The 27600-nt window shown below is 49.5% G+C and overlaps 1 protein-coding gene across 2 annotated transcripts; it reads left to right on the top strand.

Moving 5' to 3' along the window:
* Positions 1-5692: 5692 nt before the first annotated feature.
* Positions 5693-26386, top strand: ITGAX (integrin subunit alpha X). 2 transcript variants are annotated; one of them, XM_086376804.1, is made up of 30 exons: positions 5693-5862; positions 6024-6178; positions 6446-6548; positions 7440-7510; positions 7655-7769; positions 10121-10251; positions 10376-10521; positions 10750-10900; positions 11206-11356; positions 11802-11875; positions 12026-12155; positions 12280-12422; positions 12581-12721; positions 12814-13023; positions 16199-16329; positions 16451-16608; positions 16752-16906; positions 17625-17756; positions 17846-17919; positions 18137-18278; positions 20756-20872; positions 20962-21041; positions 21132-21215; positions 22482-22560; positions 22670-22777; positions 23126-23209; positions 23414-23527; positions 23678-23779; positions 24052-24162; positions 24920-26386. In XM_086376804.1, the coding sequence occupies exons 1-30, from the start codon at positions 5802-5804 to the stop codon at positions 25016-25018; spliced, it is 3552 nt and encodes a 1183-aa protein (XP_086232930.1). In that variant the 5' UTR covers positions 5693-5801; the 3' UTR covers positions 25019-26386. The 2 variants fall into 2 exon arrangements, with proteins under 2 accessions (XP_086232930.1, XP_086232929.1); XM_086376803.1 differs by lacking the exon at positions 6024-6178 and adding an exon at positions 7047-7150 and having other exon boundaries at positions 5695-5862.
* The last annotated feature ends 1214 nt before the right edge of the window (positions 26387-27600 follow it).

Raw genomic sequence — 27600 nt, 5'->3', positions numbered from 1 at the left:
GCACCACAACTACTGAGTCCACTCTCTAGAGCCTGAGCTCCGCAACAAGAGAAGCCACACAATGAGAAGCCTGTGTGTACCACAAGGAAGAGTAGACCCCATTCACCGCAACTAGAGAAAGCCCAAGCACAGCAACGGAGACCCAGCGCAGCCCAGATGTTACTACCCTATGCCTGCTTCTCTTTTCCATGTCCTACACTTTGCAGGCATTGGGTAAAATCCTCCATTGATCCCAAATCACCCATCACACCAGAACTCCATGCCCAGGGATCCAGGAGTGTAGGGAGAACCAGAGGCTTTTGAAGAGAAACATCTTCCTGACGGGGCTTCCCAGTTGGCACTAGTGGTGAATCTGCCTGCTAATGCAGGAGACATGGGTTCGATCCCTGGGTCAGGAAGTCCTCTAGAGTAGGAAGTGGCAACCCACTCCAGTATTCTTGCCTGGAAAATTCCACGGACAGAGGAACCTGGTGGGCTTATAGTCTATGGGGTCACAAAGAGCTGGACACGGCTGAGCGATTGAGCATATGCACACACAGACACACCTTCCTGAGTACCTACATGCCCGCGTGTGTTTCTACACTACAGAATTCAAATAAGTTCTGTTTTGAGAAAAGTCAGAGGTAAGGTAGACAGGTGTTCCTTTGAAGACAGAGAAGTGAGATGGATTGTTTGCAGCAAGAGGAAGGGCTGAAATTATGGGAAATCCGGTCAAGCTCTGTGGACAAGCAAAGGGTAGAAACACACAAGAAATCTGAGGGTTTCTGCCCACTAAATTTCTGTTCTCTTATTTCCATGGGGAAAAAAAACAACTCATGCAACAGACTGCAGATTATTCAGTTCCACTTAGCTTGGGCAAACCAGACCTGAATTAAAACAGCTTTTGCCCTAGTTTCTCTAACCCACTCCCCACAACCACCTCCATCCCCCGCCCATACATGGTAGACCAAATGCAGCCCCTCCTACCCTACCATCCTTCTGGAATCTTCTTCAGCCCCTCTGAGCTCAGAGACAGAGCAGAAACTTATGGAGTCAGAAATGTCAGCAGTGGGAAGGCTGGCTGTTCTCCAAACCTCTCCAGATCACCCCTCTGCCCTTGACTGCTTGCCTCAAGTTTGACCAGGACTCTGAACACCCTAGGGGTGCCAAATGGACAAAGCTGGATGTGACTGACTGCACTGAGGAGATGAGTAACTGGGATGTCCGCCCCTTCCTTGTTTATATCATCCCCTTTACTGTCATCCTCTTTTCCGGAAATGTCAAAATCATAAATCACTGAAATGGGGCTTTGAGTTTTAGACACCCTAAGGTCTTGGCTGGAGCCTTATTGGCCTCATCTGTAAAATGGGTGGGTTGAATTAAGGACACATTCTGTTCTAAGTTTTATGATCCAAGTCTTCCTTACCAAAGGCGAGGTACCTTATCTTGACTTTTCTCTGAAGCATCATGGAAGTATGTGAGCAGAGTGAGAGAGGGGATGGAATCTTACTGGTCCAGAATTCTTATCTTATCTGTCCTCACCCATCCAGGGTGAAATCCGTGTCTAAGGAAAGAGAGTGATGGTAAGGCCAGGTTCAAGGTTCTCTGAAGGCTGGTGGCCTCTGTCCATAACACTAGCCCCGAGTCTCCCAGACTTCTGGTTTGAGTTATTTCTGGTTATCTTTTATCATCTTCAGGATCTGGGTTACTTCTCTTTTCTCTTTGTTGGGTTTTTCTGCCACCATTTCCTTCTTGGAATTGAACCCCCACACCCTTGCTCACTTGCTCTCAAATTTCGTTCATGGCAAAAGATTCCAGAGGGCTTCCCTGGTGGCTCAGTGGTAAAGAATCCATGTGCCAATGCTGGAGACTCAGGTTCAGTCCCTAGGTAGGGAAGACCCCATGGAGAAGGAAACAGCTACCCTCTCCAGTATTCTTGCCTGGGAAATCCCATGGACAGAGGAGCCTGGTGGGCTACAGTCTGTGGGGTTGCAAGAGTTGGACACGACTGAGTGAATAAATGACAACAACCCTCACTCACTCACTCTCAAATTTTCTTCATCACCAAGAATTCCAGGGCCCTTCTCCAGCCATATTTTGTCTGAGGTCTCCTCAGGGCTGCACCTCTCTCTGGGTGATATTGCTGCCCCCGGTCCCTCCCCCACTGCCCTGGGACCACTCACTCCAGGGTCACCAACAGCCTCTGTATCCAGATTCAGAGACTTCTTACCTCACTTGACGGCAGCCTGTGATGTTGTTCACACTCCTTCTCTCCAGGCTGCCTTTTCACTGTGTTCTTCTTTCTCTCTCTTTTTTTTCTGAAGATTTTGTTAACATGGACCATTTTAAAAGTCTTTGGAATTTAAGTGCATGTTAGTGACTTACAGACCCTTTTTAACAACAACAACAAAACCCCAAGAACTAATGAGGTAGTAACAGTTCATAAAACAGAACTTACAAAACCACTAATGTACACAGATATTGCATTTTATTCTGATAAAATATCTTTCAACTACAAATTGTCACAGTAAAGGAGAATTTTATTCTTAAACAGGTAAAATGCTTTACATTATTTTTTTACATTTTTCATAACAAACTGATGTTTATTTAAAATGCTATACTTTAATCAAAAAATCTTATTCTTTCCCTTGACTTTAAAAAAATTATTTTAATTGGAGGATAATTGCTTTGCAATGTTGTGATGGTTTTTGCCGTATGTGAGTATGAATCGAACATAGGCGTGCGTGTGTCCCCTCCATCCTGAAACCCCCTCCCACATTTCGCCCCACCCTATTCCTCCAGGTAAAATAAATAAATAAATAAAATAAAAGTCTTCACTGAATTTCTTACAATATTATTTCTGTTTCATTTTGTAAGATTTGTTTATTTATTTATTTATTGGCTGTGCTCGGTCTTCGTTGCTGAGCGGTCTTTTCTCTAGTTGTGGTGCACGCACTTCTCGGGGTGGTGCCTTCTCTCTGGAGTATGCGCGCTCAGTAGCTCAGTACTTGTGGCACATGGGCTTCAGTAGCTGTGGCCCAAGGGGCTCAGGTGCCCTGTGGCATGATCTTCCCAGATCGAACCCGTTGTCCCCTGCATTGGCAGGAGGATTCTTAAACACTGGACCACCAGGAAAGTCCTATTTCTATTGTTCACATTCTGATCTTTTGGCTGCAAGGCATGTGGCATCTTAGCTCCCTGACCAGGGATTGAATCTGCACCCCTCCATTAAACACTGGACTTCCGGGGAAGTCCCTCTTCTCCTTTTTGGACACTTTCCTTCCCAACCTTCTTGAGCCCTTTGTGGCCATCATGGTTGTTTTCCTGTGACCCAGGCCAGGCCCATTCTTCTACTTCATTTTCATACTCCCGTCAGGATCTCACCCAGCACTTCCGCTGATGGTTCCAGAACTTGTTTCCAGCCCAGGCTTTTCTCCCAGATCCAGCCCCACACACCCTTCATGATGTGGCAGCTTCTCCACTTGAGAAGCCCACTAACCTAACACAGTGATCATCATAGCATAGTAAGCTAAGGCTTCCCTGGGGGCGCTAGTGGTAAAGAACCCGCCTGTCAATGCAGGAGACAAAAGAGACGCAGGTTTGATCCCTGGATTGGAAAGATTCCCTGGAGGAGGGCATGGCAACGCACTCCAGTATTCTCATCTGGAGACTCCCCATGGACAGAGGAGCCTGGCAGGCTACAGTCCCTTGGGTTGCAAAGAGTCAGACACGACTGAAGTGACTTATCACTCATGCAACAGTAAGTTAACTGTCAATAATAAAAGTTCACAAATACTCTTCAGAGCATTTTCACACTTACTAAGTCAACTGTCCCAACAACAATAGGAAGTGTGTATTTTTATTATCACCTCATTTTGCAGAGGAGGAAATGGTCAGAGAGGTCAGAAGAGCCTAAACTTTTTTTAACTTTAAAAAATTTTATTTTTTTTAGTTTGTATTTTTATCAAAGTTATTCATAGGCACAGTCAAATTGTTTCACAAGCTTTGCTATGAAAAATAGCTGTCCTTTATCCTTCCCCTGCACACCTTCCTGTCTGGGAGCAGTCATTTTCAATGAAAGAGGCCAAGCTCTTATTTTTAAATTTTAATTTGTTTTTATGATTTTCAAAAATTTATTGGCATATTGTTGATTTACAGTGTTGTGTTAGTTTCTGCTGTACAGCAATGTGAATCAGTTATACATATATCTAATCTTTTAAAAATTCTTTTCCCATACGGGTCATTACAGAGTATTGAGAAGAGTTCCCTGTGCTAAACAGTAGGCCCTTATTAGGTATCTATTTTATATACGGCAGTGTGTATATGTCCATCCTAGACTATCCCTGGATGGTCCCTGGACATATACATAAAATCCCAGTTTATCCCTCCCCACCCCACCCCCTTTACCCTTGGTAACCCTGTTTGTTTTCTCCATCTGAGACTCTGTTTCTGTTTTGCAATTAAGTTCCTTTGTACCATTTTTTTTAGATTCCGCATTTGAGTGATAGCACATGATACTTGATTTCCTCTGACTTATTTCATTCAGTCTGACCTACTCTAGGTCCATTCATGTTGCTGCAAATGACATTATTTCATTCTTTTTTATAAACCCAAACTCTTAGAACAACATATTTTGGTTCCCTTAACAAGGAAGTTGGCTGCACCCCCCACCCCTCCCCACTCCTACCCTCCAGCTCAGGGACTGTCATCAGCGTCCATGCCTTAGGGACAAGTCAGCCTTCAGTTCGTCCCCATGGCCACCAGCTCACCCACTCATCACCTTTCTCCTGACCAACCCGTCTTCAACCAGCTCCCAAGGAATCCATGCCCCACACAGCCCCCTTTTCTAGTTTTCTAAAGCTCAAATTTGAAGATCTCAGTCTTTGTAATTTGCTTCTATGCCTCCCTCTGTCCTCAAGATAAAACTGGCAGGCCTTAAGGGGGCTTTCCAGGCCTGAGGCCTGCTTCCGCTTCCCCCACCTCCCCGACTGACCACATCTTTTGCCACTTCCCACCTCCTACTCTCTGGTTTCTACCACTGATGTCTTAAGAAGCCCTCTTATCTCGTGTCTCTTCTTCTTTTGGCCACTCCTTCTGAAATATGTTCCCCTCTGGTCAGTTGCTTGCAAGACTCAAATCAAGTGTCACCTCTTCCAGGAAGTTTTCCTGAAACTTCACACCCTTCCAATCACAGAGTGCGATACCCTGTGACCAATAAGTATCTTCTCCTCTCATAGCAATGTCTTGCTGTTTACATGTTTGCCTTCTCCACTGACACCAAAGCTGGGGCCTTGTGGTTTGTGTTTTCCCATCCTGCTGAGAGATGGCTTACACAATCAGCCTCAAATTAGATTTGTTGAATAAGTGATGAACAAATACCCACTCTGCCTTCCTCCTAGGGTCCAGAGGTCCAAAGTGGAAGATTCTTCCCAGAGCCTCTCTTAGGGGTCTGAAGACACCCTGGCATCTACCCTTTCCCATCCCCTGGTTCATTGACATTTCAAGGTCAGGGGGAAACTTTCTTCTGTACAATAAGGGAACGTGGGAGAGGTGGGGTGGGGCAGGAGATTTGCATCCACCCCAGCCTAGGTTGCAGAGACAAGAGAAGCGAGTCATATCATCTCTGCTTAGAAAGACTCCTGGACACAGTGTTTGTAGGCTGCCTGCCCCTTTCTCTGCTTATTTCAGTTGTATTCTCCACCCCCACCTCTGAGTCATGCTGACAACTTCCCTCCCTGCATCTGGCCTCCTGAGCTTCTCTCTGCTCACTGGCTTCCTTGGCATCTTGGTCCAGCTCTTCCCTTTGGGGCTCAAGTGCTCTGATGCCCACATCTGACCTTCTTGTCATGACCAGGACCCGGGTTTTTCTCTTGCTGTTGATGGGTAAGCCGAGGGTCATGGTGGGGAGGAGAGGATGGGGGTCGAGCTAGAGAGAGAGCCAAGAATGACTTTTCGAACTCAGGCTTTAGGGGAGGGATCTGGAGTTATACCAGGTTGAGGATCTGGGGTTTGTGGAGGTTGAGAGGATGCTGAATCAATTTTAGGGGTGTTCGAGAGAAAATGCTGGAAGAGAGGCCAGTTGCCTGGACAATGCAGAGGTGTCTCGAGTAGGCAGAAGAAGTCAATCATGTACTCTGTCTGCTGCATCTGTTCGGCCCCAAGTTTTCCTGAATTCTCCTTCATGGGAGCCCTGAGGGAGGTATGGGGAAAGAGGTCTATTTGGGCGTTGCTCTGTGGCAATGGAGAAATGAAACTTGGTAGCAGACTAGTGGAGGACAGCTATCTCTGGACCATCTGAAGGAGGCAAACAGGGCTGAGAGAGGCCGGAGGCTGGGGGTCCAGAAGCCCAGGAGATGCTGGGGCATTATGCCTGGAGGGGTAGTAGGGGGAGGCAGCCTGGGAGCAAAGAAGATGGAGGAGGTGGGAGACCCTTCCTCAAAGCTTGTCTCCTCGCCTTCCTTCCCAGCCCCGGTGTCCTCTCTCTGCTTCAACTTGGACACAGAGCAACCGACAACCTTCCGTGTGGACAGCCCTGGGTTTGGACACAGTGTGGTCCAGTATGCCCAATGGTGAGGACAGTGTGGTGTCTTTGGCTTTCATCAACTCCTTCCCTGCACAGGGCTGGTCTCTCCCCACATCCTTCCCTTATTCACAAACTCTCCTCTGTCTGCCATGGCAATTTCCCCTAAGGCTATGAAGAACTGGACTGAAGAAGGGCCATCTTGCGATGTCAATGACCACAGCTAACTTCATTTTTTATCGAGCAATCACTAAGTGCCAGGCACCTTTGGATGGGCACTGATTTCATCCTCACAGCAACCATATGATGTAGGAAGCCACCACTCAACAAATGTTTATTGAGCATCTATTACTGTATGTCTCAGGAGCCAGACATATACTAGAGAATGAAAGAAACCAAAATCTCTCTCATGTGGACTTTAGATTGTTATGAATCTCCACTTTACAGATGAGGAAACTGAGGCTTAGAGAGGGAAAGCAAACTGGCCAAGTGGCAGTCTGGCTCCAGCATCCATGATCTTAGCTGCCATGCTCTTTTCTCCCCCCAGGCTGGTGGTTGGAGCCCCCCGGGAGGTAAAGGCTGCCAATCAAACAGGCGGCCTCTACTCGTGTGACTACGGCACGGGGAAGTGTGAGGCCATCCCCCTGCAGGGTGAGTGGCTGCCCGTGGCTGGCACCCAGGTTCAGGCTCCCATGCTCTGTGGGTCTGTGGGGAACACAGGAGACTCACTCCCTGGCTTCAGCTCTGTCTGCAGACCCTGAGCCTCAGACAGGCCTCCTGACCCTCCCACAGTCTCCCCTCCCATCCCACCCCTGCGCCCCCATAGCTCCATCAAGACCAAAAGCTCCCTTCACCTGTCAGACTGCCTCATCTCCTAGAGTTGAGGTGCCCCCTGCCTCCTCTGACCTGAAGGTGACCATGCATACATCTGTGCCCTCAGTGCCTCCAGAGGCTGTGAACATGTCCCTGGGCCTGTCCATGGCAGCCACCACCAACCCCTTTCAACTGCTGGTGAGTTGCCCTGGGTCACAGGAGCATCCTGAGAGAATGCGTGGGGATCTAGGGCTCTGGTGCTGGGGGTCTCGTGGAGGGTGGGGGTGCTTGGACGGGAGGGTGTGACAGACAACCCTTCCCACCAAGCCCCTCTGTCCCCAGGCCTGTGGCCCCACCGTGCACCACGCATGCCGGGAGAACATGCACTTGACCGGGACCTGCTTCCTGCTGGCCTCCCCGTTTCGGCAGGTCAAGAGGATCCCGGCTGCCCTGCAGGGTGAGTGTTTGGGGCCACTGAGTCCTTTGAGGAACCTACACGCATTTGACAGGGGCTTGCCGTGGGGCAAGGAACACTCTTACCAGAGTGGATAAACCAGAGGGATCCATAAAAAAAAATTTTGCTGGAGGGCACAGTGATTCCAAACATGCCTGGAGAGGCCACCACCTGCTTTTACACCTGCCTCATCACTATGCCAGTGCAGGGCCTTTCTAGGGCCTTTCTCTCTCTGAGCTTCAATGCCCTCGTCTGTTTGATGGGAATAAAAGCACACCCGACACTGTGAATAACATAGACGGTCCACGGCCAGGGTTCAGCTCAGTGCCTCAGTGGCGAGGGCTCAGTTTATGCCAGCTGCTACAATTTTTAGAGTGAAGGACATTTATTTTCACCCATTGTACCCTGTGGTATATAACCAATTGATTTGTGCAGCAGGCTGGGAAAGGTGATGAGGATACAGGCAGTCTGAGCAGTGTGCATGTATGTGTGTGTGTGTGTGTGTGTGTGTGTAAATGTGTACGTGTGTGTATGTATATGTATGTGCATGAGAGTGATATATATATATATTTATGCGTGTTTGTGTGTATGTTGTGCGTATGTGTGTGTTTGTATGTGTGTATGTAATGTATATATGTATTTGTGCGTTGTATGTATGTTTATTCGTCTGTGTGTATGCATATGTATGTGTGTGATGTTTACGTGTATTTTTGCATGTTGTGTGTACACTTGCCTGTGTGTTTGTGTGTGTATGTGTATGAGTGTGTGTATGTGTTTGTGCATGTTGTATATGTTTGTGTGTGTTGATATGTATGTGTATGAGTGTGTATGTGTATATGTGTTTGTGCATGTTGTGTGTATGTTTGCATGTGTATGATGTATGTATATATGTGTTTGTGCATGTTGTGTATGTGTATGTTGATATGTATGTGCATGAGTGTGTATGTGTGTATATTGCATGTATGTTTGTGTGTGTTATGTGTGTGTGTGTGGTATATGTGTATATGTACACGTGTGTGTGTGAGTACAGGTTGAGGACCCGGCTTCCCCTGTGCTGATGGGGATGGGGGATGAGGAGGTGAAACAGTAAGCTTCTCAGACCCCACCTGGGGCAGACCAAGGCCCCTTCCTGGTTCCACATTCACACCCAAGCCCTTGGGGAGACTGACATCCGGGGCTTTGACTGGGGTGCCCCTCCCAGCACCTCCTAGGCCCCTGGGCTTCCACCAGGACACCCTTATTTCTGCTGGGAAGCCTCAGAGGCAGAAGGGGGAAGCTAGGGGCTAGACAGGAATCTCCATCAGAGAGCCAAGTCAAGCGGGACTCCCTCTTCTTTTTTTAAAAAAAAATATTGATTTAGTATTTATGTTATTTTTGTCTGCCCTGGGTCTGCTCAAGAACTTTCTCTAGTTGTGGAGGGCGGGGGCGTGGCGGCGGCGGGGAGGGTGGGGGCGTGGCCGGGGGCGCGGAGGGTTGTGCTACTCTTTGCTGTAGTGTATAGGTTTTTATGGCACCCCACTCCAGTACTCTTGCCTGGAAAATCCCATGGACGGAGAAGCCTGGTGGGCTGCAGTCCATGGGGTCGCTAAGAGTCGGACACGACTGAGCGACTTCACTTTCACTTTTCACTTTCATGCATTGGGGAAGGAAATGGCAACCCACTCCAGTGTTCTTGCCTGGAGAATCCCAGGGACGGGGGAGCCTGGTGGGCTGCCGTCTGTGGGGTCGCACAGAGTCGGACACGACTGAAGTGACTTAGCAGCACAGGCTTTTCAGTTTCGGTGGCTTCTCTTGTTGTGGATCACGGGCTCTAGGATGCGCCGGCTTCAGTAACTGCGGTGTGCAGGCTTAGTTGCCCCCCAGCATGTGGGATCTTCCAGGACCAGGGATCTAACCATGTCTCCTGTATTGGCAGGCAGATTCTTAACCACTGGTCCACCAGGGAAGTCCCCGAGCTGTCTCTTCTGAGGATGGATTTTGTTTAAATATTTAACAAAAGTAGTTTGGTGCTGACCCCGAGACAGGGGCTGGAGCAGTGTCCTGTTATTGCTGGACAGTGGGGACGGTGGGAGAGAAGGTGGAGAAAGGCCAGGGGGCGGGACACGGACAGTCGAGGTAGAAGGAGGGGCCCCAGCCTCTCACCATCTGGACTGGACGAATTGTCACTTTTTAATCAACCAGGTGTGAGCAGCTGAATCACAGATGTGGCCTCTTTAGAGACTTTGGGAGACCAAGGGATCCTGTTCTAGGCAGGAGTCAGGGCAGCTCCTGGGAGGGAAACTCCTCGTCTTGTGGCCAGGAGACCCGGGCTTTGTGAATGTCCCTCTGGGGACTGGTGCCATCTCCTCCCCTAGAGTGCCCAAGGCAGGATCAGGACATCGCCTTTCTGATCGACGGCTCAGGCAGCATCTTTTCCAGCGATTTTAACAAAATGTTGAACTTCGTGAAGGCCGTGATGAGCCAGTTCCAGCGTCCCAACTCCCAGGTGTGCCCTCGAGGGCGGGAAGCCGGGTGTAGCTCCGCCCCGCCCCGCCCCGGGGAGGCTTGTGGGAGGAGCCTCGAGGTGGCGTTGCCTCGGCCTGACCCTCAGCGCTGCTTGGTTCTCCCAGTTCTCCCTGGTGCAGTTCTCCAGCACTTTCAAGGTGCACTTCGCTTTCAAAGACTTCGCTACCAGCTCAGACCCACTAAGCCTCCTGAATTCCGTCCGGCAGCTGCGACAATGGACGTTCACGGCCTCAGCCATCCTATTTGTCACGTGAGTCCTGACTCCTCCCAGGTCCTCCCCTAAAGCATTTGAGTCTTCCTTCACGGCCCCATCTGTCTCGGTGCGGAAGGGAGGTGGGCACTGAAATTCAGGCTGTGGTCTCCTGACCAAGCCAGGGGCCTCCGGGTGGGACAGAGCATCCCCTCGTTCTCACAAAGGCATCAGGGGCCAAGCAGCGGCTCATTTCGCTGGCCTCTGGACCTTCATCTTCTCTGACAGAGATAAGCTGTTCAGTGCCGCCTACGGGGCCCGAAAAGATGCCTCCAAAATCCTCATCGTCATCACTGATGGGGAGAAAACAGAAAACCTGGGTTACGAGGATGTCATTCCCCGGGCTGAGGCCGCCGGCATCATCCGATATGCAATTGGGGTAGGATAGGGGGATGCCCTTACTCTACCTCCTCCTCTCAAGTCCTCTTAAGGCACCTTCCCTTTCAAGGACAGAACCCACCAGCTCTCTTAGCTTCTTCTGCCTTCAGGATGAAAACTTTGTCCCAGCCTGGAGGACTCTCATCCTTTTTCTTAAACTCCTCCATGCTGTCTGAGCCTCATTTTTCTTGCCTGTTCGCTGGCTGTAATTATATTAACCTGGCAGGGTTACTGGAGGAGCCCAGCATCCAGCAGGCATGTTATAGTTTGGATTATTTTCACTGAGTTGGTCTTTGCTGGGGACAGGTGGGATCAGCATTTCGATACAAAAAGTCCTTGAAAGAATTAATCGACATTGCCTCCACACCCTCTGAAGAGCATGTATTTCAAGTGGAGAATTTTGATGCTTTGCGAGACATTCAGAAACAACTGAAAGAGAAGATTTTTGCCATTGAGGGTAAGTCAGAGATGGAACTACTTGTTTCAGAAGCCCTCACCTATAAATCCTTTTTCTTCTAGAACATGGACTCCTTTGTCATGGGCCAGTTCCTCCCTTTGGGTATTTAGTCTCCAACATGAGATCCTCCTGGGCTTCCTCAGTGGCTCAGTGGTAAACAATCCACCGGCAATGCAGGAGCCACAGAATACGTGGGTTTGATCCCTGGGTCAAGAAGATCCCCTGGAGGAGGGCATGGCAACCCACTCCACTATACTTATCTGGAGAATCCCGTGCACAGAGGAGCCTGGCAGGCTACAGTCCATGGGGTCACGTAGCGTCGGACACAACTGAAGCAATCTAGCACATAGCACACACATGAGATCCTCTTAAAGCTGAGATTCTCCCTGAACCTAGCAAAGCTTGTCTTTCCCCCATAGAACCTAGGTGTCATACCTTTCCCTAGGTACACAGACCATAAGCAGTAGTTCCTTCGAACTGGAGATGTCTCAGGAGGGCTTCAGTGCTGTGTTCATGCCTGTAAGTGGGGCCCCTTTCAGCCCATTGATGTAGGGTTAGGCAGAGACAGAGGGAAGGCAAGAGTGGGTATCTGATGAGTGGGCGGCAGGCATTTCTTCAGAATAGGCTGTCTTTTTCCCACCTGCTCACCCTGGAATCCTTTCCTTCCAGGATGGACCAGTTTTGGGGGCTGTGGGGAGCTTCAGCTGGTCTGGAGGTGCCTTCCTGTACCCCCCAAATAAGAACCCCACCTTCATCAACATGTCCCAGGAGCACGTGGACATGAGGGACTCGTATCTGGGTGAGACAAGGCTGCGGTTGGGGGCTGGGCAGGAGATGGGCTGCCTGGGAAGGACAGGGGCCCGGGGGTGGGGGATGAGGGGACGGGGATGGGGAAGCCTCGGTGCTGACCCTGGCCCCTTCAGGTTACTCCACAGAGCTGGCCCTTTGGAGGGGGGCCCAGAGCCTGATCCTGGGGGCGCCCCGCCATCAGCACACCGGGAAGGTGGTCCTCTTCACCCAGGTGTCCAGGCAATGGAGGCCACAGGCTGAAGTCACAGGGACCCAGGTTGAGTGTGGAGGGGGTCTTCAGGGGCAGAGAAGGAGGAGAGGAAGCGGGTGCAGGGCCTCTGGGGGAGGTGTTGGTGTCTGGGGAGAGGTGGGACTCAGCCCAGGGCGTGCCCCTGGCAGAGGGCAGACAGGATGACTCCCAACTCTGCCTTCCAGATCGGCTCCTACTTCGGGGCCTCCCTCTGCTCTGTGGATGTGAATGGAGATAGTAGCTCTGACCTGGTCCTCATTGGGGCCCCTCATTTCTACGAGCAGACCCAGGGGGGCCAGGTGTCCGTGTGCCCCTTTCCCCGGGGGGTGAGTAGTGATGAGACCCGGGCTGGGTGGGGTCTGGCTGTGGGATGGAGGGGTCGCCTGGGGTGGGACCTGACACTGTTTTTGTTCTGCAGAGAGCTAAGTGGCAGTGTGATGCTGTTCTGCGAGGGGAGCCGGGCCACCCCTGGGGCCGCTTTGGGGCAGCCCTGACAGCGCTGGGGGATGTGAATGGGGACAGGCTGGTGGATGTGGCCATTGGGGCCCCGGGAGAGCAGGAGAACCAGGGTGCTGTCTACCTGTTCCATGGAACCTCAGAACTGGGCATCAGCCCCTCCCACAGCCAGGTGAGGCTTGGTCACAATCCCTTTTGCCACAAACCTCCTCCTGGCAGCTTCCTGTCTTTGACACTGCCACCTGGATAATTCTTCTTTCCCTCATCTTACCTCTTTTGCCTAGAACTGGGCACCTAGTAGGCGTCAAGCAAAATCTGTGGAGCTTCCAAAATGGAAACATTGGTAATTCTTTAATTCGTATAGACGGATTCTTGGTGGCTCAGATGGTAAAGAATCTTCCTGCAATGCAAGAGACCTGGGTTTGATCCCTGGGTCGGGAAGATCCCCTGGAGAAGGGAAAGGCAACCCACTCCAGTACTCTTTCCTGGAGAATCCCATGGACAGAGGAGCCTGGTGGGCTACAGTCCACTGGGTCACAAAGAGTTGGACATGACTGAGCGACTAACATTACTTTGTATGGTGACTTGATACTTTCTCCACCCAAGTCTTGCAATCCCCTAGCAGTTTTACCCCATACACAGGCCAGGCATTAGCAAAGACATTTTAAAGATGAAATCTGGGGCATGGAGAAGAGAAGTGCCGTGACCTGTGCAAGGTTTATAGTGGATCAAGAATCGTGGTGAGGGAGGTTCCAACCTCTTGTCTCTGACCGGGAGCTCCACCTCTATCTGGCTCGCTTTGCCAAGCGGTTTAGTTCTGGGAGCCTCAGTCTGCCTGTCCACCTACCCCTTCATCTCCCTGGATGTCATGACTTTATTGTCTCCTGCCGTCAGTAATCCTGCCGATTACCCATAGGCAGGAGCCCTTCATTGGGTGGGGCAGGCTGAGAAGGGAGGGAAAAAGTTAAGGAAGTCTCAATTAAAAAATAAGCAAAAGATCTGAAAAGACTTTTCTTCAAAGGTGATATACAAAGGATCAATTCGCACGTAAGAAGATGTTCAGCATCATTAGTTGTCAGTCATCAGGAAGTCAAAACCACAATGAGACATCAGTTCAGTTCAGTCACTCAGTCGTGTCGGACTCTTTGCGACCCCGTGAATCGAAGCACGCTAGGCCTCCCTGTCCATCACCAACTCCCGGAGTTCACTCAGACTCATGTCCATCGAGTCAGTGATGCCATCCAGCCATCTCATCCTCTGTCGTCCCCTTCTCCTCCTGCCCCCAACCCCTCCCAGCATCAGAGTCTTTTCCAATGAGTCAACTCTTCGTATGAGGTGGCCAAAGTACTGGAGTTTCAGCTTTAGCATCATTCCTTCAAAAGAAATCCCAGGGCTGATCTCCAGAATGGACTGGTTGGATCTCCTTGCAGTCCAAGGGACTCTCAAGAGTCTTCTCCAACACCACAGTTCAAAGGCATCAATTCTTCAGTGCTCAGCCTTCTTCACAGTCCAACTCTCACATCCATACATGACCGCAGGAAAAACCATAGCCTTGACTAGACGGACCTTTGTTGGCAGAGTAATGTCTCTGCTTTTCAATATGCTATCTAGGTTGGTCATAACTTTCCTTCCAAGGAGTAAGCGTCTTTTAATTTCATGGCTGCAGTCACCATCTGCAGTGATTTTGGAGCCCCCAAAAATAAAGTCTGACACTGTTTCCACTGTTTCCCCATCTATTTCCCATGAAGTGATGGGACCAGATGCTATAATCTTTGTTTTCTGAACGTTGAGCTTTAAGCCAACTTTTTCACTCTCCACTTTCACTTTCATCAAGAGGCTTTTGAGTTCCTCTTCACTTTCTGCCATAAGGGTGGTGTCATCTGCATATCTGAGGTTATTGATATTTCTCCCAGCAATCTTGATTCCAGCTTGTGTTTCTTCCAGCCCAGTGTTTCTCATGATGTACTCTGCATAGAAGTTAAATAAGCAGGGTGACAATATACAGCCTTGACGTACTCCTTTTCCTATTTGGAACCAGTCTGTTGTTCCATGTTCACACCTATTAGGATGGCTAGAATCAGAAAGACAGATGATAACAAGTGTTGATGAGGATGTGAAAGTATGTGGCATACTAAACCACTATAAGTGGGAATGTAGAATGATGCAGCTACTTTGGAAAACAGCTCTTCAAAAGGTTAAACTAGAGTTACTGGGTGACCCGGAAGTTCCACTCAAGAGAATTAAAAACAGGTCCGTACACAAAAAAGTTACACATGATTGTTTATTTTAGTGTTATATGTAACAACCAAAAGGGGGAAATAATCAAAATGCCCATCTACTCATGAACAGATAAAGAAAATGTGGTATACCCACACAGTGGCATATTATTCAGCCATGAAAAGAATGAAACACTGACGCATGCTACATGTGTCAACACAACATGCTACAACATGCTACAACATGGATGAACCCTGAAAACATGCTTAGTGAAAGAAGCTGGATCCATCAAAGGACCACATATTGTGTGATTCTGTTTACATGAAATGCCCAGAATAGGTAAATCCACGAAGTCAGAAAGTGGATTATTGGTTGTCAGGGGCAAGAGGTAGAGGAGAATGAGGGACATGGGGGTGACTGCTAAGGGACCCTTCTAGCCCTGATACTCGTCATGGTAAGTTACTGAGTAGTGACCGTATGCCAAGTGCTGTTCTAAGAACTCCATGAGTTAGCTTATTTAGTGCTCTGAGGTGTTATCATCCTAGATGAGGGATAAGGAAACTGAGGTACAGAAAGACTGACCCCTGGCTTAAGATCTCATGGCTCATAAGTGAAGGAGCCAGAATAGGAACCTGAGATGAACTAGCCAAGTGAATGAATGAAAGTCAGGTCACCAGCCCAGTCTTTCCAGCTCTACTTCTTCATTTATGTCCTAGAAATCTTTTGTCTCTAGTCACTATTTCTCTACTCCCACTTCCTTTTTTTAGGTACTTCTTGGAGTTGTCTTTTTTTTATGGCTCACCCCTCCATTCTGTCTCCCTCATCCCCTCTTCCCTGTTCCTCTTGTTGCTTCTGTTCAACTTATTTATCTCACCCTCAACCTGACTTGGGCTTCCCTGGTGGCTCAGTGGTGAAGAACTCACCTGCTAATTCAGGAGAGGCGAGCTGGATCCCCGGGTCAGGAAGATCCCCTGGAGAAGGAAATGGCAACCCATTCCACTCTTCATGCCTGGGAAATCCCATGGACAGAGGAGCCTGGTGGGCTATAGCACCAGGTCGCAAAAGAGTCAGACACGACTGAGTGACTAAATAATAACAACAACCTGATTTGCCGCTCCCTCTCTGGCCAGCGGGTCACAGGCGCCCAGCTCTCCCCCAGCCTCCAGTATTTCGGGCAGTCGCTGAGCGGGGGTCAGGACCTCACCCAGGATGGACTGGCGGACGTGGCTGTGGGGGCCCAGGGGCACGCACTGCTGCTCAGGTAAGGACACATACCCACTGGGTGGTCCCAGGCCTGCGAGGACACCAGCCTCTCTAACCACCCTCCCTGGTTGTCCTCCCGGAACCAGAGGCTTGTTCTCAGATCAGTGTTCTACCCACAGGACCAGACCTGTGCTCAGGATGTGGGCGAACATTCACATCACACCTGCAGAGATCGCTAGGTCTGTCTATGAGTGTCAGCAGCTGGTGACCTTTCCGCATGATCTGGGCAAGGCCATTGTCTGCCTCCAAGTTTCCCAAAGTTCCAAGAACCAGCTGGGTGAGTCGTTTGCCCCCTGACCCAAGATAACATGACCCTGGGAGTCCCCAAGCCCAGGGCTTCTGTCTCTTCCCTTGCCCTTGCCCACTTGGGGAGGTCCTCTTTCTCTCTCAGCCTTTTCCATCCCCCACTTTCCCCTACAGTTAACCTCCAAAGCACTGTGACCTTTGACCTAACCCTTGACCCCGGCCGCCTGAGTTCTCGTGCCATCTTCCAAGAAACGGGGACTCGGAATCTGACCCGTGTTCGAGAGCTGGGGCTGAAGCAGCACTGTGAGGCTGTGAGGTTGCTCCTTCCGGTGAGGAGTCCTGGGGAGGGAGGCGACCCTGAGGCTGGTAGGGGGTGGTGGCTGGGTAGGGACGCAGGAATGTGTTCTGGTCCTCGCCTTGGCTCCACCCCCAAACGGCAAGTGGAAAGCAGGAGGGGCTTAACACAGGTTAGCTGAATGACTAAGGGAGTGAAGGATGGATGAGGTTGGCTGCATCAGCTGCAGGCTACACGGCTGGATTTCAGGTAGAAGCCTAAGGCTGCTTTGGAGAGCCATGGGGCATTGGGCTGGGATTCTTTTATCCAGCCACTCCTCTGAGACAGGTCCTGTCCTCGACACTAGGGAGCCAGCAGTGGACAAAATGATCATGACCAGAGGGAGCTATGGGGGAAGATCAGAAGCGAATCAAATTCCTAGATAATAGATGTCGATAATATTCCTAGATAATAGATAATAGTGAAGAAAGAGAGATAAAGCTGAAGAGAGAACAGAGAGGGTTTCAGGGGGCTATGGGGAACAGTCTGGGGAGACCCTGAGTAGAGTGAGGGAGCCCGTGGGAGGCTGGGGGAAGGATACTCAAGATGAAGGACAACCACAGCAGTGGTTCCACATGCAGATCCTAGTGATGAGTGTTTACGAGGGGCTGTGGGTTGGTACCATTGTTACTGCATTTTACGAATGAGGAGATGGGACCCAGCTGGTGGCTGCGAGGGTGCGTTTCTTGCTTCCTCCTGTATCCATCCCCCAGGACTGTGTGGAGGACTCAGTGACCCCCATCATCTTGCGTCTCAACTTCTCCCTGGTGGGCAAGCCCATCTCTAGCCTAAGAAACCTCCAGCCTATGTTGGCAGTGGACGCCCAGAGATACTTCACAACCTCTGTGAGTCCTGGGGTTGGCCTTTTCCAGAGGGGTTGGAGGGGGTGGACTCTAGATCTTGAGGGAAAACCCTGCTTTGCCTTCCCTCTCAGCTCCCCTTTGAGAAGAACTGTGGCGCGGATCACGTCTGCCAGGATGACCTCAGCATCTCCTTTGGGGTCTCAGAGTGAGCGTCCAGCCCCTTAGACCTACTCTAGTTCCCCAGGCCCTCTCCTGGAACCCAGGGCTCCTGTTCCTGGCTCTTCTTAACATCTCTACCCAGGGCTCTGGACCCAGATACACTGTCCCTGTCTCTCCCCCCACTTCCCAACTCTGTATTTCATCCCCACCCCATTTTCAGCCTTGGTCACAGAATCACCTTCTCTCCTCTGCCCCAATGCTAGCTTGAAGACCCTGATCGTGGGTAGTAACCTGGAGCTGAACCTGAAAGTGAGAGTGTGGAATGATGGCGAGGACTCCTATGGAACCGCAGTCACCTTCTTCTACCCTCCAGGGTTGTCTTACCGACGTGTGACTGGGGGCCAGGTACTGTCCCCTCTGGGAAAGGAAAGGCTGATGGCAGGGGGCCAGCAGAGACTCCTGTGTTGGGTTCAATGCTCAGGCAGGTCTTCTACTGTTTAGCATTCTTGAAAGCCAAGAGAGCTGGACTGATCATGGTTAGATGGATGTGGCTGTGTTTGCTGTGACATGCCTCAACTCATTCTGTGTTCAGCTCTGAGCTTGGCATTTTAAGAATGACAGTCAGGAATTAGTTCCCAGGACGATGCTAATGTGAGAAGCGCGGGGACCCTGCCTTCTATTTCTTTATATTACACATAGTATAACTATTTCTCTTTTAAAGGAGAACATAACTCAGCCTTCAAATATTTTAAAACACTCTTCCTGGGGAATTCCCTGGTGGTTCAGTGGTTAGAACCCAGGGTTTTCACTGCCATGGCCCAAGTTCAATCCCTGGTTGAGGAAAACTAGGATTCCAAAAGCCTTGTGACTCAGAAAATAAAATAGAAAAGAAAAAATTAAGTAAAATACTGTCCTGTGGAAGATGAGTTGGATTTATTGGTTACTGTAGATTAGAGCTTGGCATACTTTATCCATAAAGGGCAGAGAGTAGATATTTCAGTTTTGTGGGCCCCACAATGTCCTCATTCTTGCTGATGTAAAGTGAAAGCAGCCATTGACAATATGTGTATGAATGAGCATGGCTGTGTTCCAATAAAACTTTATGTATACAAATTGGTGCTGGGCTGCCATATGGCAATCCCTGTTCTAGAAGACAGAACCAGGACCACAGGGAGTCAAAGAGAGATTTTTAACAAACATTTTATTATGAAAAATTGTGTTAAACATTTACAAAAGAGGAGAGTGGTTCAACAAACCTCCTCCTAAATTATTGCCCAGATTCAACGATCATCAGCATTTTGTTACATTGTTCATCTGTTTTTACCCTCTCTTGGTTTAAATATTTTAAAACCAATCCCAGATACCCTGTCATCATACATCTTCCTGTTTCACTGTTCTGGACAGTAGAACTGTCTTACATGACCCCATAGTCATGATCACACCCAATGAAATGAATAATTTCTTGGTATTTAGACCATAATCAAATTTCCTTAATTGTCTCAAATATATCCTTTTAAGTGGTTTATTTGAACCAGCATTTAAGCTAGGTCCACATTTTATGTTTGGTTGTTCTCCCACGTGTCTCTTAAGCCAGTCTTCCCAATGGAGGCTTACTTTGATCAATGCATGACGAAATACATGATGAATGTATTTCTAGGAATGTTTGTCTAGGATTGACAAACGCCAGCTGCCCTGTGAGGGTGAACACACTATCACTGGAGGTACTTCTAGACACACCAACTAGATGCCAGTGTGGATCTTTTTTGGATACGGCTTTTATTTACTTTTTGAAAATATTTATTTACTTGGCTACGCTGGGTCTTATTTGTGGCATGTGGGATCTCTTCCTTGACGCATGGGAACTCTCAGTAGTGGCATATGGGCTCTACTTCCCTGATCAGAGATTGAATCCAGGCCCTCTGCATTGGGAGCGTAGAGTCACAATCGCTGGACCACCAGGGAAGTACCAGATACTGCTTCTAAAAATGAGCTATAATATTCACATTTTTGGACACAACTTAGAATGACTTAACATGACTTGGATATCAGCTGATCTTAAGGAGTTATTGTTAATTTTGTTGAGTCTTGTGCTTATGTTAAAAAATACCCGTATCTGTGGCTGGTATTCACTGAAGTCTTTCTAGATCGAAAGTATGTGATATTAGGAATGTGCTTTAAATAATTCAGGGGAGAAAAAGTGGAAAACAGGTGAACAAAACAGAGTAGAAAAATGTTGGTAATTTAATGTGAGTGATGGGGATATGGGGTGGATTTACCTTGTCTTTCCACTTTTGAGTAGATTTGAAATTTTCATAACACAAATCTTTTAAAAAGAACTGTGAATTAAAAAAAAGGGAAATGCTATTAACAATATATCTGGGATTTCTACCTCAGGAAGAAGTTTGATCAGATAGTGTTTAAAGATTAAAAAAAAATTTTTAAGTCACACCAATTTCTTTATTTTTGGCTGTGCTGGGTCTTCGTTGCTGTGGGAGGGCTTTTCTCTTGTTATGGTGATTGGGGGCTACTCTCTAGTTGAGGTGCTTGGGCTTCTCCTTACGGTGGCTTCTCTTGTGGAGCATGGGATCTAGGGCCCCAGGGCCCCAGTAGTTGTGGCTCCTGGGCTCCAGAGCACAGACTCAGTATTACATGGGCTTAGTTGCCCCAAGGCATATGGAATCTTCCAGGACCAGGGATCAAACCCGTGTCCCCTGCATTGCAAGGCAGATTCTCAACCACTGGACCACCAGGGAAGCCCAAAAATTTAAAACAAAACAAAACATAACCTTAAGGTAAATTGCAGGTAACTGTCATTTCTGTATAGAGTTTTGTTGGGACACTAACAAGTTCTCACCTGCCTTGGTTCATCTGTGCTTCCCCAGAGCCATCTGCAGTCGCGTTCCCTGCGCCTGACCTGTGACAGCGCCCCCGCCGGGACCCAGGGCACCAGAAGCACCCGCTGTAGCGTCAACCACCTCATCTTCCGTGAGGGCGCCCAGGTCAGCCTCGCTTCTGCCCACTCCTCCTCCCCGGCCCCGACGCGGTCCCACTCCTCGGTGACCTCCTCCCATTTCTGCCTCCTCCCCAGGTCACCTTCACGGTCACCTTTCACGTCTCCCCCACGGCCACCCTGGGAGACAAGCTGCTTCTTGCCGCCAATGTGAGCAGGTGAGCTGGGCCAGGCCCAGGGCAGCGCCCCTTCCCTCTCAGTCTCCTCCCCTGGGGAACTTCCCAGCTGGGATCCTCCTCTTTTTCCAGTGAGAATAACAGCCCCAAGACAAGCAAGACCGCCTTCCAGCTGGAGCTCCCCGTGAAGTATGCCGTCTACACCGTGATCAGCAGGTGCCACACCACGACCTCCAATGGGTCCTCGCCCATTACACTGTGGGGTGCAGGGAATTCTCTCTCTGTAGGAGCTGAACCTCTGCCGAGTTTAAGTTTGTTTTGTTTTGACCGTGCTGGGTCTTCATTGCAGTGCTCAGGCTTTCTCTAGTTGCAGCTCACGGGCTTAGTGGCCCCATGGCATATGGGATCTTAGTTCCCTGTGTCCCCTGCATTGGAAGATGGATTCTTAACAGGGAAGTCCCTCAAATTTAAGTTTTATTACTACCCTTTCAATAAGTAGATGACACCACTAGCAGCACTTACTAATCAATCAAGTGCTTTTTGTGGCTATTGATAACAATAATTATGATGTTATTATCGTTATAGCCCACATTTAATAGAGGCCCCAGGACAAGCTGGGGCCTTTCTTAGAGAAGGATGACACTTCAGAGTAGGAGTGGGGGTTCGAAATTCTGTGGTGCAGGTGAAGGGCAGGTATACAAGGAGTGGAGTGGGGCAGGGGAGGGGGCACGGAAGTGAGAGCAGCCCCCTGGTGAGGAGCCAGGCTGGGGACCGAGGGCAGCCTCGAGGTGTGGTTACAGCGATACCCAGTGGACAGTCTGTGTTGGGCCCACCCCCATCTCCAAACCCCAGGCCCAGAAAAGCTGAGGAGGGAATTCTCTGATGGTCCTGTGGCTAAGAGTCTGAGGTTTCATAGGTTTGATCCCTGGTCAAGGAACTAAGAGCTCACAAGCAGAAAGGAAGAAAGAGAGAGAGGCGGGAGGGAGGGAGAAAGGAAGGAAGAAAGAAAGAAATACTGAGGAAACAGGAGAGAAGGGCCCCAGGGAAGACCCCAGGGAGCCAGAAAGGGTGGGTCCAGTAGACATTCGTCAGCAGCATCAGCCTGAATCTCCCTACACCTTCATCTGGTCCCACCGGCCCATCTGGCCTCCTCCGAGTCCACAGAGGCCCTAAAGGAAGACCCAGGCACAGAGAGGGCAGGCCCTGGCCCCCTCCCCCCGGGTCAGACAGAGCTCTCAGCAGTCCCTGTGACCCCACCCCTCTGCCTGGCTGCCCTGGCGGTCTCCTCCCTGGACAGCCTCTGCAGGAAGCCTGCACCTAGCCTGCAGCCCAGCCCCGCTCCCTGAACCATCCCATTACCCTAAGTCACTCCCGACCAGCCCAGGGGCCCTCTGATCACCCGTCCTGTCATGCTCCCACCCCAAGTCTCCTCAGGAGGCCCTAACGGAACTTCTCATCCGCCCCTGCCTCCTCTCCCTGCAGCCATGAACAATCCACCAAGTACCTCAACTTCTCGGCCTCACAGGAGGAGGGCAGCAGGGAGGCCCAGCACAGATACCAGGCACGCGTGGTGACTTGGGAACATGGCCTGGGGCGGGGGGCCCAGGAGCCAGAGATCCGAGAGGGCAGGGGGTTCGGCATGATCTTGGCCCTCACCGACCTCCATGCAGGTGAACAACCTGGGGCAGAGGGAGCTGCCTGTCAGCATCGACATCTCAGTGCCCATGGAGCTGAACCAGGTGCCCGTGTGGAAGGACATAGAGGTCCTCAACCCCCAGGTACTCAAAAGGCTCTATGGGTCCTCCATTAATGCCCTCTCCCTGGACTCCCTGTGGTTTTTTGGTTGTTCTTTAATGGCTCAGTTGTGTCCAACTCTTTTGCAACCCCATAGACTGTAGCCCACCAGGCTCCCCTGTCTGTGGGATTTTCCAGGCAAGAATCCTGGAGTGGGTTGCCATTTCCTCCTCCAGGGGATCTTTCCCGATGCAGGGATCGAACCTGCATCTCCGTCATTGGCAGGCGGATCCTTTACCACTGAGCCACCAGGGAAGCCCTACCTGGACTCCTTGGTCTTCGTGAGTCCCTGATGACCCCTCACATGCTTTCTCCCTGTGCCTTTTTCCTAGAACCCCTCCATTCAGTGCTCTTCAGAGAGAACAGCGCCCACAGAGTCTGATTTCCTGACCCACTTTAAGAAGAAGCCTGTCCTGGTGAGAGGGCCCTGGGCGGTCCCCCACTGGAAGCCAGACTTCAGAGGGATTTGATTCAGGAATACGTATTATATCAGATGGATGTCTGCTGAACAGCCTGCTTGAGCTCCAATGTGGCAGCTCCTCTCAGATCAGACAGTTGAACGCTGCCTTCTACCTTCAAACCCATCTTTCCCTAGCATGATGCCACTTCTCTGTCTCTAGGACTGCTCCATCGCTGTCTGCCTAAGGTTCCGCTGTGACATCCCCTCCTTTGGCATCCAGGAGGAACTTGACTTCATCCTGAAGGGCAACCTCAGCTTCCGCTGGGTCAGCCAGGTGTGTAATTCTAAGAGCAGAGTCCCTTCCCAGACTCATGTGGAGCCTGATGTGTCTGTGCCTACCTCAAGCCAGGGCGTTTCTCTATCCCCGAGCCCTCCTGCCCATCCAACTACAGCTAGTTCCCAGCTCTCCTCTTCTCTTTTGCAGACACAGCAGAAGAAGGTGCTGGTCGTGAGCGTGGCTGAAATCACCTTCAACAGACTCGTGTATTCTCAGCTTCCAGGACAGGAGACATTTTTGAGAGCTCAGGTAGTGACCATGTGGTAGGGAGGGGCCGGGCTGGTCGGACAGTTCCTGATGCTAAAACCGTGATGCTGAGTTGGGGGCTTGCAATCCTGGAGAGAGGCAGGATGGATGGAGAGCCCCAGGCAGGACAGTTGTTCCTAAGCCCATGAGTCCTTCTGTATCCCACCCCTTGGAGCAGAGCCTGATGAAGGAGGGGAGGAAGTTCAAGGGGACCTGGGAGGAGTCTGGGACAGCAGGAGTCCTGAGCCTTTCTGATGGGGTCATCTCTACTCCAGACGGAGCTGGTGCTGGAGAAGTATGAGGTCTACAACCCCATCCCCCTCATTGTGGGCAGCTCTCTGGGAGGACTGCTGCTCCTGGCCCTCATCACAGCCCTACTGTACAAGGTGAGTGTTTTTATCCCACTCCTGAGACCGCCAGCATTTGATCCCACTCTTTCTATAGTGTAAGAAAGAGCTCACCGTGGAGTCAAGCCTGTGACTCCAATTCTTCCTAAAGAGATCCCTTCCCACCTGTGACATCTGTTGTTGTTTAGTCGCTAAGTCGTGTTTGACTCTTTTGCGACCCCATGGACTGCAGCTCACCAGGTTCCTCTGTCCACGGGATTTTCCAGGCAAGAATACTGGAGTGGGTTGCCATGTTTTTCTCCCAGGGGATCTTCCTAACCCAGGGATCGAACCCATGTCTCCTGCATTGCTGGTGGATTCTTTACTGCTGAGCCAGCAGGGAAGCCACCTGTTACATCACTTGTCCCCAGTGGACTCCATGTCTTTCTGTCTGATTCTCAAGCCTCCTCTAATCTGTCTCCATTTCTTTTCTGCTCTTCTTCACCTCTTTACATGTTTCCCTGGAAGGCAAATTAGAACATGAAAGCCCTGGATTTGATGTTGATGCCACCACTGATTCTTTCCTTGGCCATTGGCATGTGTTTGGCCCATGATGGGTCTTGGTTTCTCATTCTGAAGGTGGTTCTGCCCAGCTCACAGAACTGTGGCAGAGTCTAAGTGACACTGTTTATTTAAAGTTCTTAGTATAGTGCTGGAACATAGGGTTCCAGAAATGATGATCACTGATCCTCTCCATCATCTCTTTTCTTCTCATCCACTGGACTTCCTGATTTTTTCTCTCCTTCCTCCCTAACAGGTTGGTTTCTTCAAACGTCAGTACAAGGAAATGATGGAAGGAGCAAACCAACAGACTGTCCCAGAAAACGAGACAGGAAACCCCCAAGCTGCCCAATAAGATACTGCCTCCCATTGTCCTACTGTCTCATCTGAGAGGGTCCCTGGCCTTCTCACTTTTGCCCGATAAGCAACTACCTCCTATTCTCCTTTGAACCTGCTCTCCCCTGAGCGATTCCCTAGCCTGGTTACTCTCACCCCAGTCAGGCCTGATGGGGAAGCATTCCAAGTGAGGGGAGCTGGGATCAGCTGCTTTCTGTCCTTGAGAGGATGCAGTGTGTTTGCACAAATCACCTTGCCTGGGAGGGGGCATTGGTCTTGTCAAGGCTCCAGCTGGAAATCCCAGGACAGGATCCTTGCTGTGCAACCTGAGGACTTGACTTGGAATTTCTACCTAGAAATCCATGGACAGAAGCCTCAGGCTCCAGTCTCTGTTCCTCCACTAACCACCGATGATCTTCCTAAAATACAGTACTAAACCTGCCACGCATCCTCATCCATCCTCAGAGGTTCCCCCTTACTTACAGTATAACTTCTGAACTCCCCAGCTTGTGAAGCAATACGCGGATGCTTCTTACAAACCCTGGGATGTATTGAAGATGACATCATTTGCATATGGTTGGTGACTGGAGAGCACTTTGAAGTCCTCTCTCAGGCACCTGCTGCCCCTAAATAAGGTCATTCTTATTATAATGCCACCTGTCTCAGCATAACGGTCAATGTGGTGCCTGGTGCCGAGCTGGGAGTCAACGCACAGCGGGCCATTCACTGGACAGCTCCTACTGCTGCCTCCATGAAGGTGCTCGGGCCACGTGGATGTTTTAATTAGAAAAACAGAAGGGGAGGCACTTAACCATGTGATTTGAGGGGAAGCCGTTCCTTCACCTCCACCCCAAATTATCACCCCATCCACCATAGGGTCCCAAACCCTTTTGAATTTGGAAGTTGGGGGGTCTCCAGAAGGACCAGTTATGATGAAATTCACTAAGCTGGGCTCCAATTTAGACCTTATGAGAATTGGGGTTTAGAGTGTTGTTTTTCAAAATTTGCTCCACAAACCTCCAAAGGTTTCCTAAATACTGTTTCAGAGGGGGAAAAAAAGACAAGAAACAATTTTAAACCCATGCATCTCACACATTTGATCCCAGTGACTTTCACAGAAATCCTGCCATATCCTTATAATTGTGCTCCTAAAGCTTGTCCCTGGGCTCCAAAGACAGTAGTTTAACATTCAGGCAATGGTGCTATTTTCATATAATTTTCCTGTGTGTGTTATTGTTTCCCTTCATTATATGTGCAATTTTCACGGTTTCCATTGTGTTGTGTTATATGCCCAAATCACAAAAAGGGATTGATAGCTCAAAAATTATTCATCAAGGGATAAATATTGTAATTAAAAAATAAAAGAGAATTGGTGCAACTAGAACAATGTCATCAAAGTCAGTACTGAGCGAGATTGCACTTCATATTACTATAGACACGTATGAACGCTGGGTTGAGTGATTGTGAGCTGAGAAATTAAAATGTGTCTAGGAAATATACCATTTGAAAATTGGATTTTCTTGGATCAGGTATCTATTTGTTCCTAGGTTGTTGTCCATTATGAAACTTTGTCCAGTCATACCATAATTTTTAAAGGATTTTTTAAAGCAACCATGAATTAGTTTTATTTATTTACTAATTTTATTTTTTGCCTGAGTGGCATGTGGGATCTTAGTTCCCTGACCAGGGATCGAACCTGCACCCCTTGAATTGGAAGCTCCGAGTCTTGACTACTGGACAGCCATCCACCATAGTAGTACCATAATTTTATCAAAGCTGTTGTGTCATTTTCAAACAAAGTATAATGGCCTCTCACATAAAGCCACAGAGATTTCTTAGAATGACTGCAACATATGACTGCCCCATCTAAGATCAATTAATTTCATCGGAAGATAGAGAAGACAGAAAAACCCCAGATGCATAAATCAAAGTTGCTGATGTAGCAAAAGCATGTGCAAGTAACATAATTTCCAAGAAGCTTATAAAACCAACCTTGAGGTTAACGTCTGTATCAGAAAGTTGCTTTTGGCTGCAAGTAACAGGAGCCCACGAAGTGCATAAAGGCATATACTGATAAAAGGCCTTCACGCAAGAGGTCCAGTAGAGCCCTGGCCACTGAGTCTCAAAATCAATTTGATTTTACATGGGAGGGGCAATAGTGCACCTTTCCAGTGCTGCCCAAGGCTGCCTGCACAGCCTCACTGCACGTCTTAGGTAGCCCAAGATCTGCTCCTGTTCTCCTTCCCTACATTAGTAAAATGGGCTCATTACATTAGTGATAGACTATCTTTTTATTACTTATTTTTAAAATTTTTGACTGCGCTAGGTCTTCATTGCTGCATGCAGCTTTCTCTCATTGCAGTTCGAAGGCTCAGTAGTTGTGGTGCATGGGCTTAGTTGCCCCAAGGCATGTGGGATCTTCCCAGACTAGGGATCGAACCCATGTCCCCTGCATTGGCAGGCAGATTCTTTTTTTTTTTTTTTGGCAGGCAGATTCTTATCCTCTGGACCACCAGGGAAGTCCCGATGATAGAGTATTAACAGAGGAAGACTTGTCTCTGCTCAGGACACTCTGCAGATTCTGCTGGAACATGTTTGAGG

This window comes from Bos grunniens, chromosome 25 (genome assembly GCF_055505025.1).
Source record: "Bos grunniens cultivar Pamir isolate PY7600 chromosome 25, Bosgru_T2T1.0, whole genome shotgun sequence".
Lineage (NCBI taxonomy): Eukaryota > Metazoa > Chordata > Mammalia > Artiodactyla > Bovidae > Bos > Bos grunniens.
This window is presented reverse-complemented; position numbering and strand designations above follow the sequence as displayed.